Genomic DNA, 17,206 nt, shown 5'->3' on the forward strand with positions numbered 1-17,206 from the left:
TTATTTGATCTAGCTCTCTTGACAACTCACAGCTATTTTGCAGGGCATCCTCTGTGTCTTGGCCTACAAAATGCACCTTGTAACGTGAAACATGTTCGATTCCAGCTGAGGGATTGTGTTTTCTATAGACTGTCTATGCGCTTTCTCCCTTCTCACGTCTGTTTTCACTTTGTCAACTATCAATTAAAAGCAAAAATACAACCTAGTTTGTGTTCACCTAAAGGAACAGTTCAGTGGGAAGCTGGCTAGTTAGCTTTGCTGAGCCTTAGACGTGAAGACTGACAGCAACTCTGCCTGCAACTGATTAAAAAAACAGCACATTGTCAGTTTTTACATCAGTAAACTTTGGAGAGCCAGGCTTAACTCTAAACTCTAAGATAATAGACTTTGGCTATATCACCATAGTTAAAGCACGGACAGAGAGTGATATGGATCTTCTCATTAAATGGGAGACACCCCAGGTGAATAGGGTAAAAAATGTTACTAATACATACTGTTGCAGTTGATTACTTATATTAAGACAATCCTTTTGTGTATTACAAGAAAATGTATGTTTTAATAAAATGCAAACAAGGCGGTGCCTTATTAAATGTGCCAATGTGCATACATTTCCAGAACATTGGGTAGGCCAGAGTCAAATATATCTACAACAACCATAACAAATGTTTTTAGGAATTAAATCTTGTATGATTCAGGCTTTGAATGATAAATGAACAAATCCCTGTGTAAAAACCATCGAAATAGAGATAGGAGTGAAAGTTTGGTGTATGGAAAGGCTCCTGAAGTGGAGATTTCTGGCTCAGTGTCTGAGAAAAAACAAATGTAGACAAAACTGCCTTTAAAGACATGTAGAATGACATACATTTTGGTGAATAGAGTAAAAAATGTACCAATATATATGGCTATGAAACTTCCCCAGTTGATTACTTACATAACCACAATTCTTTTCTGTAATAAAAGATTTCTCAAGTTTTATGTTAAATATGCAAATGAGGCACTATCTTATGGTAGCTTTTGGTGAATTTAGGAGAAATCCACAGACCCAAACAGACAGGTAAAGAAAATGCCCAAATGTGTGTTTTTTTAGGTTTTCTTTCCACTAGTCTGAAAAAATCACAAAATAGACCAGAGCATGAAAAACTCAATGGGCCCTATTTTAACGGTCTGAAACGCAAGTGGGAAAGCGCAAAGCGCAAGTAGCTTTGTGGGCGGTTCTACGGCGCTATCGCTATTTTACAGGCGGATAAATGACACTTCCGCCGCGGCGCAAGTGTCAAAAGGGTTGGTCTGAAGCAGCCTAATTACCCGTAGGTGTGGTTTGGGCGTAACGTGCAATGAACCAATCAGAGCGTTTTCTCGCATCCCCTTTAAGAACGATCGGCGCATGTTCCATGGCGGATTGCTATTATGATGGCGGGTTTGCCAGGCGCACGCAATGAAAGGTTCACCACAGAAGATACCGATGTGCTTGTCAGAGCAGTCAAAGAACGCGAGTTGGCTTTATATGGGGATGGGAGAAACCCACCCAAAATTGCTTCCGTGAAAGCGGCTTGGGAGGAAATCGCCGTAATTGTTTCAGCAGCTGGACAAAATAGGACATCTCTCCATTGCCGTAAGCGATACAACGACGTCAGGAGAAGAGGCAAGGCCAAGCTTGCGGCCAACTTGAAAGCACGTCAAAAGACTGGAGGAGGATCTGGCAGTTACCAGGACCTCACGCCAGCAGAGGATATCGCTGCGTCAACACTGACCGCTGAAAGTGTTGAGGGTTTTGGGGGCTTAGAGGTCGGCACCCAACCCGATGCACCAGCTGTCCAACCCGAAGGTACATAAATAAAGTTCACATAAATAGAGATGTCTCGTGAAAATCTTTTTAATCATTTTTGACATTTAATAAATGTAACACAGCCATAAAATAAATCAAAACAATGTCACGTAGCTTCTCAGGAAGAAGACCCTGGCCTCGGGACCAGTGCGCACGGGGCAGCTGAGGGAGCCGCGCGGCGCCCTCAAGCAAGACGCCGTGGCAGCAGCAGCAGCATGAGACCGCAGGACCACCCGTTCCTGCAGCTCCAGCAAACCGGGTTCGACATGCTTAGTCAACTCCTGCTTAGTTCTTTCCTGGCTGTCAGGTGTAACGGGGAATTTGATGTATTCCCCAGCATGTTGGACTAGACCTGACGTAACTGCATGTATAGCCGAACTTACTGCCGATTGTGAAATGCGTCCAATACAACTAAGGGGATGCTGGAACGACCCAGATGCATAGAAATGCAGTGCCGCTGTAATTTTCACTGCAACGGGGAGGGCATAGGGACAGCGTGCATCAGTCCCCAGCTCATCTGCCAGGAGATGACAGATGTCGGTGACAGCCTGACGGGTCAGGCGTAGCTTACGCCTGCATTCCTCCTCACTCAGGGAGAGATAGGTGTGTCTGGGCCGGTAGACCCTCTCCCTTTGGCGTCTGATCCTCTGTCCCAAGACGTATTCCATTCCACTGTGCAATAGAAAAATTATGAGTAACCTCAACTTAACTGGTAAGTTGCAGAGTAAGGTTTTAAATGGACTTACAGAAGGTGATTTCGCAGTCTTCAGAATTGTGGTTCCTGATTCTTGACGGACAACCCACTTTGACAGGTGTCCATTCCTTATATACATGTGTCTCTTGCCACTATTGGTCAACCAGGTTAATTTGATCCGTCATTACGCCTGCTACAATTCGCGTGAATAATTTGGGTAAATGTGTACGCTAGATTTATGCCTATTTATTTTATCTTTATGGACACCACAATGATTTTCCTTGTGTGGTAATATTTTATTTTCCTTGTAATTATGTATGGTTTGCAAAAATGGGAACTGCTGTCCGTGTAGATGAGAGAAGCAAAGTGTATGCGCGAGGTGCACAAGCAATCCGTATGCATCGCATGCGCATGTATGCATGCGCCCTTAAAATAGCATCTGAACAACGCGCCACTGACTTTAAACCAGGTATTTCCTGGTCAGTAGCGCAATGGTTTTCAGAAACGGCAAAATACCGTTTGCGCCAGAACACGCCTCCTCCTTCCGCCGAACCGCCCCTTGGGGCGCAAGATCATTCCCTAATTTACCGGCGAGTGGCGCTGGTGGCAAAAGAACGCTCTGCGCCAGTTGTAAACTAGCAACGACACATGCGCCAGTGACTAAGTCACTTGCGCCGGATGCAAGATAGGGCCCTTTGTGTGTTGCCTGGAAGTGGCTGTATAGCAGTATTTATTGGAAAAAGAAGAAGACAAGAAACGTTTTAGATCTTGGATGTTTAAAACTTTGCATTCAGGTGATTTTAAAGGCAGGGGATTCCATTTGAACAAAAGAAAAGTGTTTGTTTTAGACCAAAAACACAGATGGCCCCTTTAACCTGCAGCAAACATTAGCTGTGGGGCCCTAATTATTCCCCATCCTCTCCCTGCATTATCGTGCCACCTTCAAGTACTCATTAACTTCAGGGCACATGGCCGACACATAGAAGCTCCATAACATTTCGCCTGGAGCTATAAACTAATCAGTATTTCTGCTATTTATTAAACCTCCTGTTATTTATTTTTGATTTAAACACAAAACAACCCAATATGAACAGTGTAAGCAAATCAACTGGAGATTAGTTAATATGATCTTGTCAGACTTTTAAAACTAGCTGTGATAAAAGGGCTGATAATAAAGGCTGAAAATGTTCCCTGTGGCCACCTGCATGTCATCTCCTGCAGGTGTAATTATTACTTACTCAGTGGCCCTTGCTCTCCAACACATTGCATGTTGCATGCCTCTCATGTTCTGGCTGTGGACTATGAATGTTGTCACGGTGATCTCACCCATGGATTTGTTGACAACTGTTGTTAAGCCCTGGGTTCACCATTTTGGCTGTCGCAATCTTCTTTTTCTTGCAACCAGAAGTGACAAAAGAGGGTGGAGCCAAGAATGAATGTGAGGTATTTTTTAGCCGACCACAAATGTTACAATGAAACACCTTTGTGAAAGGGTAAACAAAACCATGTTAGAAACCTGTCAATCACAAGGTAGCCCCGCCCTAAAGCATACTCTGCTTTATGGTCTATTTTACTCTTAATGGATCATAATTTACTAAATGAACATCATGCTGTATTGAAGAAGACTTGAAACTAGAGATTGAGACCACAATGTTTACAATGTTTACTGAGGGAATAAATCAAGTGAGAAGTAGAGTAAATTCTATACAATCAATTTTACAATTTCCACTCCATTAGCACTTAACTTTCCAGTTTGATTCCTCTCTATATTGTGAAGGTTCTTTTTACAGAGGGGTTTGTTTATATATTGTTCATCGCCTGATTTATACAACATTTTATTCCTAAAAACATGTAAATTTAGTTTTTTTTATGGCTGTTGACAGTATTTTCTGATTTATGGAGTGATACAAAGAGATATCCCTATTTACCTTGGATGTCCCTTAATTACTTTCACATCCTAACTCCTAAACCAATCTGGTTTCAGACTGATCTTCTCTACAACGACTGCTCTTTTAAAATATACCAATGATGTAAAAATCACAGTTGACAACAATATGCTTTCAACAGTAATGTTTATTGATGTGACTAAGGCTTTTGACATGGCTAATCTCCTCCATGACAAACTTGCTGCTTGTGGTCTCCCCAATTTTTTTGCAGTGGTTCAATTCATAACTTAACCACAGACCTCAATGTGTCTCCTATCAAGGCAGTCAGTCAGATTCTATGACCATGTGTGCCTAAAGGTTCTTCTCTGGGACCCCTGTTCTGCCATATATTTAACTATATGCAGATGATACCGTGGTTTATTCTTCCACGCCTGACATCTCAAAATACAGGGTACATTATCGGCTGATTTTGATGCCGCTCAAAAATGTGACCATAGGGTAGGAGTTATGCTTCAGCTACAGTGTGTCTGTGTGTTTCATGAAATCTATATTGGTGTTCAGGACTGCCTTGAAAAAGAAATTGGTTCACATCAATGAGTTTAGCCTGATAAATGTCTATATATGCATGCAAACGTAAAAAAAAACATAATCTAAACAGTGAATAACTATGTAATATCAATAACCAAAGTATAGAGGATTTGTCTTCATGTTGGAATTACATTAGTGTGTAAATTATTTGTGATGGAAAGGTCACTAGTATTATGTTGTGGTACAGGTGGACCCAAACGCACAGACAGGAGTTTAATTGCAGAAAAGGAGTGTGGTGTGAGTGTGGACTGGAGGAGAAGCGTGACAAGAAGGGTAAGCAGGGAGGTAATGATCTTAGGACATGGGTGAAAGAGGATCACAAAGCACATACATAAGACTAAAGTTAGCCTGTTGCAAGCATCTTCCACAGAGATTGAGACAATGACCTGGCAAGGACTGGGATAGCCAGGAATGATATACTGCATGGCTGATGAGTTGATGTATTGCAGGTGTGTGGCTTGGAGCAGGTGAAATAGATTGGCAGCAACCAGGGGGCCAGGAGGACTGAGAGAAGAAGCCACGCCCACATCAACAGAGAGAGACAGATAGGGGAGCAGGGGACACCAAGACACAGTGAAATAAAAACTGGAGCACAGCCACGGCCGTGTTTGTCTGTTTGGATGCAGAAAGTAAAAAATAAATGTTTACCTACCTTCACCAGCGTCTTGGCTAGATGGTGTGCCTAACCAAGACAGCAGTTACTTTTCAAATGTCGCTGGCTTTGTTTGTAAAGATAAGGTAGACTAAATGACTTGACTCCTACAACAGGTGTGAACCACTCCTAATGTTTGTGGAAATTTAAAATACGCCTCTTAAGGACACACTTTTGTAACAGTGGTTCTTGCATGAGGCCAATTGTTCTTAGGAGGACTTGTTGCCCTGGTCTACCCTTAAGTTCTTAAGGGTGTGTCGGTTACCATCCATGTTTCAGCTAATTTCATGTTGTAATATATAAGCTGTATTGTAATTTAGCTAATTTTGAATTAAAAAGAGAAAGTGTGATTTTAATATTTCAGAAAATACTGCATTTACTCTTTCTCATCATATTGCATGTATGCTCCGCTGGACCGAAAATGAGCAAAACTGGACAGCTCCTTCAAGGAGTCTCCAACTGTCTCTTAGGACGTTTGAATGGAGAGCTTTTATTGTGAAAACTCGCAGCAGGAAGCTGGCGTGATACTCACAGGTGACTTGTTGGTGAGCTCTTAATAACCCGGAGTGAGGCTGAGGTGAGCGCCAGACACGCGGAGCAGCAGGCCGGTTGGACAGGCTGTCAGCGGCTGAAGCGTGATGTTTCATCTGGAGGAGGACTGAGGAGCTCACGGGAGACGCTTTGGACTTTTTAGATTATTTTTCATTTTCTGATGTTTAATGTGTGATGGCTAATGCGCCATTGGTTGATGTGGGAGTTTTGTTTCTCATCGTGGTGACAGCTTCTTTGGCAAACGGTGAGTACTACTTTGAGATTATTGTTTATATTTTCTTTATTGTTTTTTTGATTATACCCAAATTATATTCACATGGACTAAAACGCCACTTTATTATCGCAGTTCGCGTTTGCATATTACAAAATATCATAAAACCTATATATATATAACAATAAAATTGAAGTCAATTAGGTATTGCAATTTTGATTAATCACTGAGTGTAGAGCATGTTAAGATAATGACAAATGAACATGTTAGGTAACAAGAGCCCGAGCTGTTTCCTGCTTTTTAACTCATTTTTGAGTTATGTGTAACACAGAATATTCACTCAAAGTGACCTGTTTGATATCTTTACAGTTTAAATGATTTAAATTAAGGTCTGGGCAACATAGGTACTATCAATATCGTGATAAGAGACTAGATATAGTCTTAGTCTAAGATTGTTGATATCGTAATATAGTGTTTTTCCTGTTTTAAAGGCTGCATTACAGTAAAATTGTTATTTTCTGAATTAAATCTGTTCAAGCGGTTCTATTAATTGCCTTTACCCACTTAGTCATTATATCCACATTACTAGTGATTATTTATCAAAAATCTTACTGTGCATATATTTTGTGAAAGCACTTATAATCAGCCCTACAGTATTGATGTTGAGGTATTTGTTCAAACATTTTTGTGATATTTAATGATGGTCATACTTCCCAGCCCTACCTCAGTTAATCCATAATCAGAACTGTTATCAGATAACCAATGCCACTTGACTAGTCAACCAATCAGATCAGCACTTTGCTGGTAGCAGGGATCGCAGTCACTGGGGTCAGTTAGTTTAAGTTGTACATTAAGACATTTAGTAATGGCATCTCTTCTCAAATTGCCGTGATACAGCAGGTTCCTCATCCAGTGAAGATGTGAGCCAAATGAAGGAGGTGGAGGTGGAGGCGGCGGCAGTCAAGCTGCTCCTGCCGGGCGACGCGGACCACCTAGCCGGTGGAGTGAAGCCCTGCTCCCCCTGTCACCTGCCGGGCGCCAGGAGGCGTTCCAAGAGGTGCACGTGTTACACTTACAAGGACAAGGAGTGTGTTTATTACTGCCACCTGGACATCATCTGGATCAACACCCCAGAGTAAGTCATCCTCAGTGTGCCTCACTTATTTTAGATCCAATATGGCTGCGGTCCTTATAAGTAACCATGACGATCTATCTATCTATCTATCTATCTATCTATCTATCTATCTATAGGGTCATACAGCGTGTGCTGAGCTTTGCTTCACTGCATTACTCATGCTTTACTTTAGCTTAGGCTATATGGTGTCATGTCATGATCTCTAAACTATTTGTTTAAAGGGACACTTCACCTCAAGATATTTGTTTCTGTTACCAGTGCAGTTTTCAATCTGGATTGTTTTGGTGTGAGTTGCAGAGTGTTTGAGATATTGCCCGCAGTCATGTCTGTCTTTTCTCCGAAATATAATGGGACTTTATAGGCTGGTGTTTTGAAAAACTAAAAAATATCATGAGCAGGTACTCAGTTTCATGCAGGAACTGTGGTTATTAGTCTCTTCGGATGATATCTCCAACATTCCGCAACTCAAACCAAAACATACTCGATTGCTAAATACCACTACATGGTGAAAAATAGGTATTTTTGATTTTGGGGTGAACTGTCCCTTTAAGCCATAAAAGGATTTTGGGGGAAACCAGGTTTTCTCCCTCATATATCAGCATTTATTTATAAAGATTCAATGTTGTATAATGTCACTCATTCAGCATTTGTTTTTTAGCATTCCTGTCATGTTTTCTTTTCAACTGTAGATCAGCTTCACAATCCGCAAACAGGAAACTTGCAAACTTAAGTCCCTCTTTGAGCTCACCTGCATTGGGTGATGCCAGATAAAGCATCAAGCAGGTTACCAGACAGATCTTGTGTCTGAAAGTTGGAGCAAGGCGTGACAGAAAGCAGTGCAGTTCCTACACTTGCATGCATAACTCCCATTGGGAAAATCTTGAATTTAAGTGAAGGGTTAACGGCTCTCGCTTTCTGAAGCCATTTCCACTACGTTTATGATCCAGGTAGAAAATTCAAACCCGTACACCTCCTGACATCAGACCAACAGAAACATACCTGGATGAGATCAAAGGCATTGTTTCCTATAGACTTGTAGATTTATCTTACTTTGTTGCCAAGGAGTTATACCATGTGGAATGAATCAAGCATGCAGAAGGTCTATTCTCAGTCACTAGGGGGTTGGTATATTGTTTGCTAATGTCTCACAGAAGATCACTGAAGCTCCTGTTCTGACTTGGCATGTAAATAGGTACATTTTCCCACTTCACTTTTTTGAAAAGTTGAAAGTGTATTTGTGGACTGGGTAAAAAAAAAATCAACTAATATTAAGGATAAAGAAAATAAACTTTGCCAGTTTATTAACAACATTAAGACAGTTACTTTTTGTATTACAAGTTTCTGGACTTGTATATTTAAATATGAAAAAAGCATTTTTTTTTTTAATAAATATGTGCTAATCTGCACACATTTCCAGAACAGAAATCTGAATATTGCAAAGAGCCAGGTTCAAAGAGCTCGTTTCATTTTGATGACATATGAGATAGAGTTTGAGGTTTTCACAGAGGGAATTTTTTGATATCACTGTCAACAGTAGAACAGATAGAACAGAAAAAAGGAATGGAATAAAATGTTGTCTAAATCAGGCTATGAATGATGAACAATCCCCTCTGTAAAAAAAACTTTAAATAAGGAGAAGATTGAAACTGGATAGTTTGGAGATTTCTGGCTCAGAATAAAACTAATTTAAAGAAAGCAGCCTTTCAGTAAAATTACGTACATTTTGAAGACACTACAACAGAACAGGGTAAAAAAATGTAACTAACAGACATCAGCATGAAACTTCCCCGGTTCATAACTTTCATTAAGACGATTATTTTTTGATTTTATGTTTTAATATGCAAATGCAGCATTACCTAATGGTACGTTTTGGTGATTAAAAAAAAAAATCTCCAAATTGACCAGTACATGAACAATTATTTTTATTTCTGTCATGTTACGTCTTACTGTGTTTTAGTTCTCAGCTTTCCTCTGAATTATACTTGTAGTTAACATATTTACTTGACAGTTGTTGTTGTTTTTTTTTAACCATATGGGCTCATTAATCTCCTTATGACATTAGGATTTCTTGACCCTAGATCTAATGGAACAGCTGTGGTTCACGTGGAGGCGTGTTAATGTAAGGTGAATATTTGTTCTGACTTCAATTGATTACTTGAAGTTTTGTGCATCTTCGGGGACAGCTTTTAAAGTAGCTGCAGCTGTTACACAGTAAGTTGACCTTTTAGACGTTACTCCTCTCACTATTGAAGTTTTCTTATAAAAACAAGAAACCGGTATTGGATTTCCCATCGCTCGGTGCTAGAACAGTATGCATTAACGTCATCAGTTTTCAGTATACTTTTGAAACATATAAATCATGTGTATTACAAAAACTGATTTAGATTTTGTTTCTAATGTCTCATATCTATATTTTAATTTGTGCTAAAGGAAAACCTGTTTAATAGAATGCTGCAGGAATGAGGTATTTTTGTAGGCGATCTAGGAGGTTATCATCACACTGGCTCTCTCTACAACGAGACATTGTGGATTTTCGCATTAGATTTTGGATTATTGCAGAAAATAAACTCTGGTGCGAACAAACGTTTATGATACTTACACGTTTTGTTTAGCATGATAATATTCACAAATTAACACCTCCTACGATTTTTTTTTTTTTAAGCCGGAATACAATTGTTTAAGTAAAAAGCTAATGTTCGGGGTACAAACAAACTACGCCACGAGTTTTAAGACTCACCCTAGTTGTTGCAGAGTGTCTCGCACTGCTGACACTAGTCTGCCCTAGTCCAAGGCTTTTTCGGCGGATTCAGCATGTTAAATGGGCGCAAAAGCCCGCCGGTGAGAGAAATCACTCTGATCGGCTGGTCAGCTTCAGCAGATCAGTGCCCCAGAAGAGAAATGGAGGTTAGGAGAGCAAGCAAACAAGTAAAGATAAGAGGGCACAAAGACAAGGCTCTTTTTTATTTTTCATCTCATCTGATCATTCCGACATGGCTCTCTGGAATGAAGCTGAGTTGTGAGTGATAAGGGTTTGAATATTGTCGGCAAACGCTTCTTCCTTTCATGTATGTATCCTGAAAACAATTTGTTTATTGGCATAGATCTTCCGCTTTCCCAGTAAACCGGTTTGAATGACGAAAACAGCCACCTGGTATGGAAAGTTATTTGCCCTCAAGCAGGTGCAGAACCTACCTCCTAATTTGCCATTGGCTGCAGTTATTGCGGCGTGTTTCAGTTCAACATCTTTGGCACAGACACAGTCGGTGTGAGGCTATGCAACATTCAGCCTTCATCGCGCCAGTTCTTTGATGTCGGTGTCCATGCCTTTGATCTCCACCTCGAGTTGAAAGGTAAAGATCAGACGTAAGGGTGAGATGCAGAAATGCCTTCAGATGTGTTCCTTACCAGCAACCGGCGATCACAAATCCTTAGATATGATGGCTGCTGCTCTTGATGCGCTTTGCTAAGTAAATCACAGCAAGGTGGTGTTGGGTTTGCCCTCCAGACACAAGACAGACTATCAGGAAATGTCTTACCATATCTCATCTCCTCTCACACAGTTTGACATAGGCATATGGTTGCCAGAAACCATTTACTCTTTAGTGGAGGTTGTGAAATGGTAATGTCTGTCCAAGACGGGTAGTTTCTGTAATACTTTGATATCATCAACAGGGTTATTTTCTCTTTTAGAGAGCTCCTCCCAGAGCCCCAGGATGAGTAGTGCTGATTGTGAGTAGCCAATCTCCATGTGTAAACTCTGTGGAGTTGAGTTACATTTTTTGTCGTTGGAGTGAAAAATATATATAAATATGTATAGGATTTATATGTGCAAGCCAAGCACAATGTCAGAAATCTCTGTATCAGTGTGCGAAATGTTGTCGACCAACGGGAGACCATGATCAACTGTCGTGCTTAAACAGATACTGGCTAAACAAAGCCAGATCCTTTTTGAACCTGCCTCAAAATCCTTTAATATCCTGAAAGGTGAGCACTTTTTTGCAGTGCGTTCAAAAGAGAGTTCAAACTGTGAGAAGAGCACATTGCATTCTTCTTCTCAATACCGTTTGGTCCGCAGGCACACATGGTAATATGATCTGACTCATCCTTTCTCTGTATGTGCTTACTCCTATTCAGAGCTATAAGTGAAGGCAATCCCAGCATTTAGAGAGATGGTACAAATAACATTTCACTTGTCAGGGGTTTGCCACTACCAATGCATTCATATGTTAACAGTAATTATAACAAGGTATTAAAGTTAATTTGACAGTGACTTAAAATAGCTGAAACAATTCTTAACATGTTTGAGGTGTTAGAGAAGGTTATTACATTTCTGTTGCTTGAAGTTGTCCACCTGGGATCACAGGCGCCTGAATAGGTGGGGCAATGATACTTTTCGTCCCCCAACTTGCAGCTGTTATGGCAAAAAATGTGTGAGCCAGATGTAGAACGTTGGTGATGATGTGTAAGCCTGTGGCGTATTAGGTTTTTGACCTCTACTCCTCTGTCTTCATTGTCTAAGCCAACCAAAGTCACCAGATAGCACAGTCATTTGTTAAACCGAAACACCCCGGAGCCTTACAAACAAGTTTAGTTTGGGACTAACATAAAAAGAAAGGATGTAGAATCAAAGCAGTTCGCGTTAGTTTGTCACCAAAAGCCATTGTGAGGAGAAGTTCAAACATCAGTCGTGCCAAGTAATACGAATATGCATGTGGCCTTTCGTTACCCTAACGCCACCCGTAACAAGCTGGTACTGTTGAAAGGCCTGTCCAGAGTGTATTCTGCTTTCACCCAATCACAGCTGGGATCGGCTCCCTGGGACCGTGACTAGGATTAGAGGTTATCCTATCGTCCTTTATGTGGCCAGCTGTTAGAGATTCATTTTTAATTTTCGTAGGCATTCTGGTGCCGATATACCTCTATCCATATGTTCAATTAATGATGCTGTTGTGGCCGTCAGCTGTGAGACGTTGTTAATGTTCATCTTGTCGGTGCCTAACGTTACCTCTGATGATGATGTATCAGGCTTGTATGCTTAAACTGTGGTGCATTTGGGCAAGTATAATCTTAATGGTGTTTTTTGATCAACATATGTTTTTGTCATATGCAGTGGTCTTTGATGGGCTAGATCATCCTGGTTGGGCCACTGTGGCTCAGGGGTCCTTGCATGGAGCCCCTGCCGTCAGTGTATGAATGGGTGAATGATATGTAGCGTTAAAGCGGAAGACTAGAAAGTCCATTTACCAGATTTTTCTCTGCGCCAGCCCTTGCTATGATGTCTGCCTTTGCCACTGACGTGGTGTTCTGGGTTTGCCTGAGGCTCCGACAACACCATAAAGGCCTGATTGCCCAGGTTGTTCAAGAGAGCCACTGCTGTACTCCAAAGGCAGCAGGCATGCCATGTGGTTTTAGTTCACTGTGATGTACAGTCATTTTTATTTTCCATTTTGGCTAGCTTGTTCTTCATAGTCATTTTACAGCCACGTAGTGAGAAAATAACAAGGCTTAAGGGCAGAGTCATTGTGCGTAGCTCACGACATGCATGCAGCGAGAGCAGCAAAGCACACCTCTGTCCATCATTCCTTCCTGTGCTCACCAAGCTTCCTTCTGAGATCTGGGAACGGGGCAGCATCCACAAGTCCAAAGGGGCAAGACACGCAGAGGAAAAGCAGCCCGGCCAATCCAATAGGTAGTTGTTAAGATAATCAGACTTATTTGGAAGATGAAAGGAAAGGGAATGGTATCACTATTACCCAGACTGACCCACTGCTCCAGCTTTGACCTACTTAACCTGCCATAGTTGTTCATGTTAACACTTTTCATGTACAATAAGAGAATATTACCAACAGTTTGGGTGCTCTAATTTCAGTTTCACCTCTGAAGAAAGAGATGATAATTGTCCGAACTGTTGGCTTGTCTCTGAACGTCTGACTTCTTGTGCAATGTTGGGATGTGGAACATAGTGTTTTAACACAGAAATTGTAATCATAACATATAAAAACGATGGAAAAAATATGCAAATGAGACCCAAATTGTTATAAACTGGAATGGTGTTGGGTGATAATGAAACTCCCCTACGAACCATTATGCTTTATGAAAAAAAAATCAATATCTACGGACCTGAGATGTATATGTTGCAATACCCATAAGTGGCCACAAAGTATAGGCAGTAATCTTTACATTACACAAGGGAATGCTGAGATTAATAAATCAGTCAATCAGCTGGCAGGAAGAGCCCTCGTACAGTCTAGCCACCGTTGACTGTCAAGTCTATATTTAGTTGCCTTTGTGAAAGCCCTGATGATTGATGGTTGACAGGAGTTTTGTTCTGACTTCTCTTTATGAGTCCGGGCAGGCTTAAGTATTCTGTTGGATTATGAGTTTTAAGGTGGTAGAAAAGATTTGTGGTATTTCTATCTTTAGTCCCGACTTTCATATTAAACATCTTACAAATCACTTTGTTCAAATTCTAAAGCTCTCCTTTTTCGTGTGTTTTAAAATAAAAGAATTGCCAAATAGTTGTATTAGTTCACCAGCTCCCACTTTCTCTTCACCTCGCTTTCAAACACACACACACACACAGCTCGTGTTGGTGTGTAGCCTTTCAAAAACACATTTTTATATACATTTTAACTTTGGTAAAAACTGTTAACACTCCCGTTACGCACCTGTATTAACAGGGCAGTTCGGCAGCAATCAAACAGAACCATAAATAAAATGTTTATACGCAATATAACACTAAGTCAGATTTATGCTAGCGTAACTTTTCTCTTTAATGTAATTCATGTTTCTATTTTCATAATTTACATACCAAGCAATACTCCAACATACTGTAACCAAAACAGAGCCTTGCTCATGCCTTACTTTTTGTTCAAATTACCTGGTTATCAGCTTAAATCACAGTCGGGCTGGTGGCATCAGGACTGGAGATGCCAACAAACTTAATAAGCTGGTGAGGAAAGCTAGCTCTGTGGTGGGTCTGGCTACCACAGACTGGTAGAATGCCTTGAGCAGTTTATTGCACACACTGAATTACCTCAGCCTCCTCAGGAAGAACAGCCTGCTCTGTCCTTTCCTGTAGAGGGCATCAGTGTTGTGTGTCCAGTCCAGTTTATTATTGATCTGCACCCCAAGGTACTTGTAGGACTCAACCCTCTCCACTTCCCCTCCCTGATAGAAAACGGGGACAGGGGGGCTTCTGTTCCTCTGGTAGTCTACCACAAGCTCCTTGGTCTTGCTGATGTTGAGCATCAGGTGGTTGTTGCTGCACCCTGATGTGTGGCAGATAGGCAAACTGTAGTGGGTCCAGGAAAGCTGTAAGCTGGGTCCTCAGGTGCCGCAGAACCAGTCTCTCAAAGGTCTTCATGATGTGTGATGTCAGGGCCACAGGTCTGTTGTCATTAAGACCGCTGGGACGAATCTTCTTGTATGTATTGAATTTTAACACACTGTCTTTGGTTTAGTAGGTACACCTTTACAATCTTTACCATCCAAGTCATAGTGGTTAAATAAGATACATGTTAGACTTTACAGTCTGTTGTCTTGTTGTACTAGACTGCATTATTCTGAAAAGTGTTTCCTATATTCTGTTCCCCTCTTGTATCCAATGGTGGAGAACAACATATTAGAAACAACTGTCAGTATAATGCAGTCCAGTATAATACTGTTTACCACCGCCAAAAGCCTGTAAATACCCATGTCGTTCCAATTATTTCTTTCTGACGCAGTGTTTAATATGAACATTATAAGCCCTGAAGTGCAGTGTCAGTCTAATGTACAGGGTTTCCTATCTGCCTGGTCACTCAGCGCACTGTCTGTCTTTTTGTAGGCACACTGTACCATATGGTATGTCCAGTTACCAGGGTTCCCTGCGCATGCAACGCTCGATTGGGACTGAGCAGCGGAGGAGGGTGGAGGAGGCCCAGCGCTGTGTGTGCTCACAGCAGACTGACTCTCACTGCAGCAGCTTCTGCATGGACAGGTAACTCTACCACGGCAGGGAGAAAAATAACATGCAATGTTCAGAAGTATTTGTTCTTTTTATGGAGCTACCAACAGTGAACATGTGTCCTCAACCAATTAGAGTAACACTTTTAATACCAAAGCACATGTTGAAAACGCATATTGAATTAGCATGCAGGTTTAAACTACACCCGGGGCCACACTTCACGCTTGCAGCTGGCGGTGTCTACACAGAGCCGTTGCTATAATAAATTATATAAATAAAAGAAATACATCTAAAAATAATAATAATTCACAATTAAAAGCCGGTACACTATTCATTTATGGAGCCGGGCAAGTCACTGCATTTTCCAGACAGTGTCCTTCAAATATTTCAGAATAAAAGCCTTTTGTAAACGAATGAAGGGTTTCTGTCCTTTTGAAAAAAAACGCTTCAGGGCTTTTTAATTTGAATTGTAAACAAATATTGTTAAGTTAAAAATAAATGTACATTTATTATTTAAATTCTTTCATGACATATTTTACAGATGTAGACATTGGAACTGTATTAATGTTGCTGGTATGATGGTCAATCGACTGTCAAAAGATTAATTTCACTGTGTATTTAAGCTGTGAAATACTCCTCTCTGGATTTTCCTTTGCCCCGGGCGTAAATCATATATATTTACCTGCTGGTGACCATGGTAACAATGTTTATCCTCCATTACCAATGAGAGGATAGGTTCAAACTTTTTCAAGTCTATCTTTATACAATACGGATAGTTGCTGGCCATTTCTCCCGTCTCCTGTTTTCCCAGAAGAGATGGGGCAGTCCTCAGCCTATTAGTTTTTCAGGGTTAAATGGGCATGAGATTATTAAACAAATCTTTTGCTTAACATTGTATGCTTAAAACTAACCCCAACCATTAATTTAAATAAATTTAAACGCTTTCAAAATTGGTTGAAAACGTAGTGGCTAACTAAAAAAGCCTTTTGGTACGGTGGTCCTTTAACAATTTTTTAATCAGCAGCACCTGATCAGATGTGTACCAACCACTAAGTGTCTGTGTTTTTTTCCCCAGCAGGCAGAAGAGGCCACCCATAGCAGCGCCTAAAACACACAAGAGGACAGCATCTCCGCGCAGTGGGCCTGAAATGGACATATAAGTGACCTGCTCATGACCTAGAAAATGGACATGACTTGTGTTTTACATAAGGCCTCCCTTTTATTTCTCAGTGCCTTGTCATCAGACTCACGGATGAATAACTGCAAAGCTTCTTGCACTAGAACTGAAAGTGAGGGGCACCAGCACTCTCTGCCTCCGCCTGTGTCTGCTCACCAGGTGTGGACAATGTGTTTCATTATTCATTATAAACAGCTGAAGACTGGTTCACATGGCACGCTTGTGTCCAACATAAAAGACTTTGGTAGAGCTCTCACGTGTCCATGAATGTGGAGGCCACTTCAAGAGCTGCTGCCATCTGACTCCAACACCTCAAAGCATGCTGTTAAAACATAACATTCTTTAAAACAATCACTATTTGTCGCAGTCACTGAAATGTCCATTATATCATTTTTTTTATTAGGTTCTTCCCTAGTTTCAACAGTTACTGTTGAAAGCATTTCAGTGATTTACTTTACTTTTTTGTGAGATTTATTGGAGCTAAAGGGACTTTTACAGTATTAAGCTCTATCAAAGTCTTGTGAATATGAAATGTGTT

The 17,206-nt window shown here is 40.9% G+C and overlaps 2 protein-coding genes across 2 annotated transcripts; both read left to right on the top strand.

Annotated features, from left to right (window-relative positions):
- Positions 1 to 1,156: 1,156 nt before the first annotated feature.
- LOC129106104 (uncharacterized) lies at positions 1,157 to 2,175 on the top strand. Its single transcript, XM_054617433.1, has 2 exons — positions 1,157 to 1,825; positions 1,940 to 2,175. The coding sequence occupies exons 1-2, from the start codon at positions 1,408 to 1,410 to the stop codon at positions 2,173 to 2,175; spliced, it is 654 nt and encodes a 217-aa protein (XP_054473408.1). The 5' UTR covers positions 1,157 to 1,407.
- Positions 2,176 to 6,371: 4,196 nt separating this feature from the next.
- LOC129106106 (endothelin-3-like) lies at positions 6,372 to 16,651 on the top strand. The gene is made up of 4 exons (XM_054617435.1): positions 6,372 to 6,441; positions 7,306 to 7,543; positions 15,372 to 15,524; positions 16,567 to 16,651. The coding sequence occupies exons 1-4, from the start codon at positions 6,372 to 6,374 to the stop codon at positions 16,649 to 16,651; spliced, it is 546 nt and encodes a 181-aa protein (XP_054473410.1).
- The last annotated feature ends 555 nt before the right edge of the window (positions 16,652 to 17,206 follow it).

The sequence above is a fragment of the Anoplopoma fimbria genome, chromosome 17 (genome assembly GCF_027596085.1).
Source record: "Anoplopoma fimbria isolate UVic2021 breed Golden Eagle Sablefish chromosome 17, Afim_UVic_2022, whole genome shotgun sequence".
NCBI lineage: Eukaryota > Metazoa > Chordata > Actinopteri > Perciformes > Anoplopomatidae > Anoplopoma > Anoplopoma fimbria.

Bases quoted from the DNA above. Each gene is read 5' to 3' on its own strand.
- LOC129106106 (XM_054617435.1), top strand. From the start codon at position 6,372: ATGGCTAATGCGCCATTGGTTGATGTGGGAGTTTTGTTTCTCATCGTG. The intron at 6,442-7,305 runs GTGAGTACTACT...GCCGTGATACAG, and splicing joins GACAGCTTCTTTGGCAAACG to CAGGTTCCTCATCCAGTGAA. The intron at 15,525-16,566 runs GTAACTCTACCA...TTTTTTCCCCAG, and splicing joins AGCAGCTTCTGCATGGACAG to CAGGCAGAAGAGGCCACCCA.
- LOC129106104 (XM_054617433.1), top strand. From the start codon at position 1,408: ATGATGGCGGGTTTGCCAGGCGCACGCAATGAAAGGTTCACCACAGAA. The intron at 1,826-1,939 runs GTACATAAATAA...AATGTCACGTAG, and splicing joins ACCAGCTGTCCAACCCGAAG to CTTCTCAGGAAGAAGACCCT.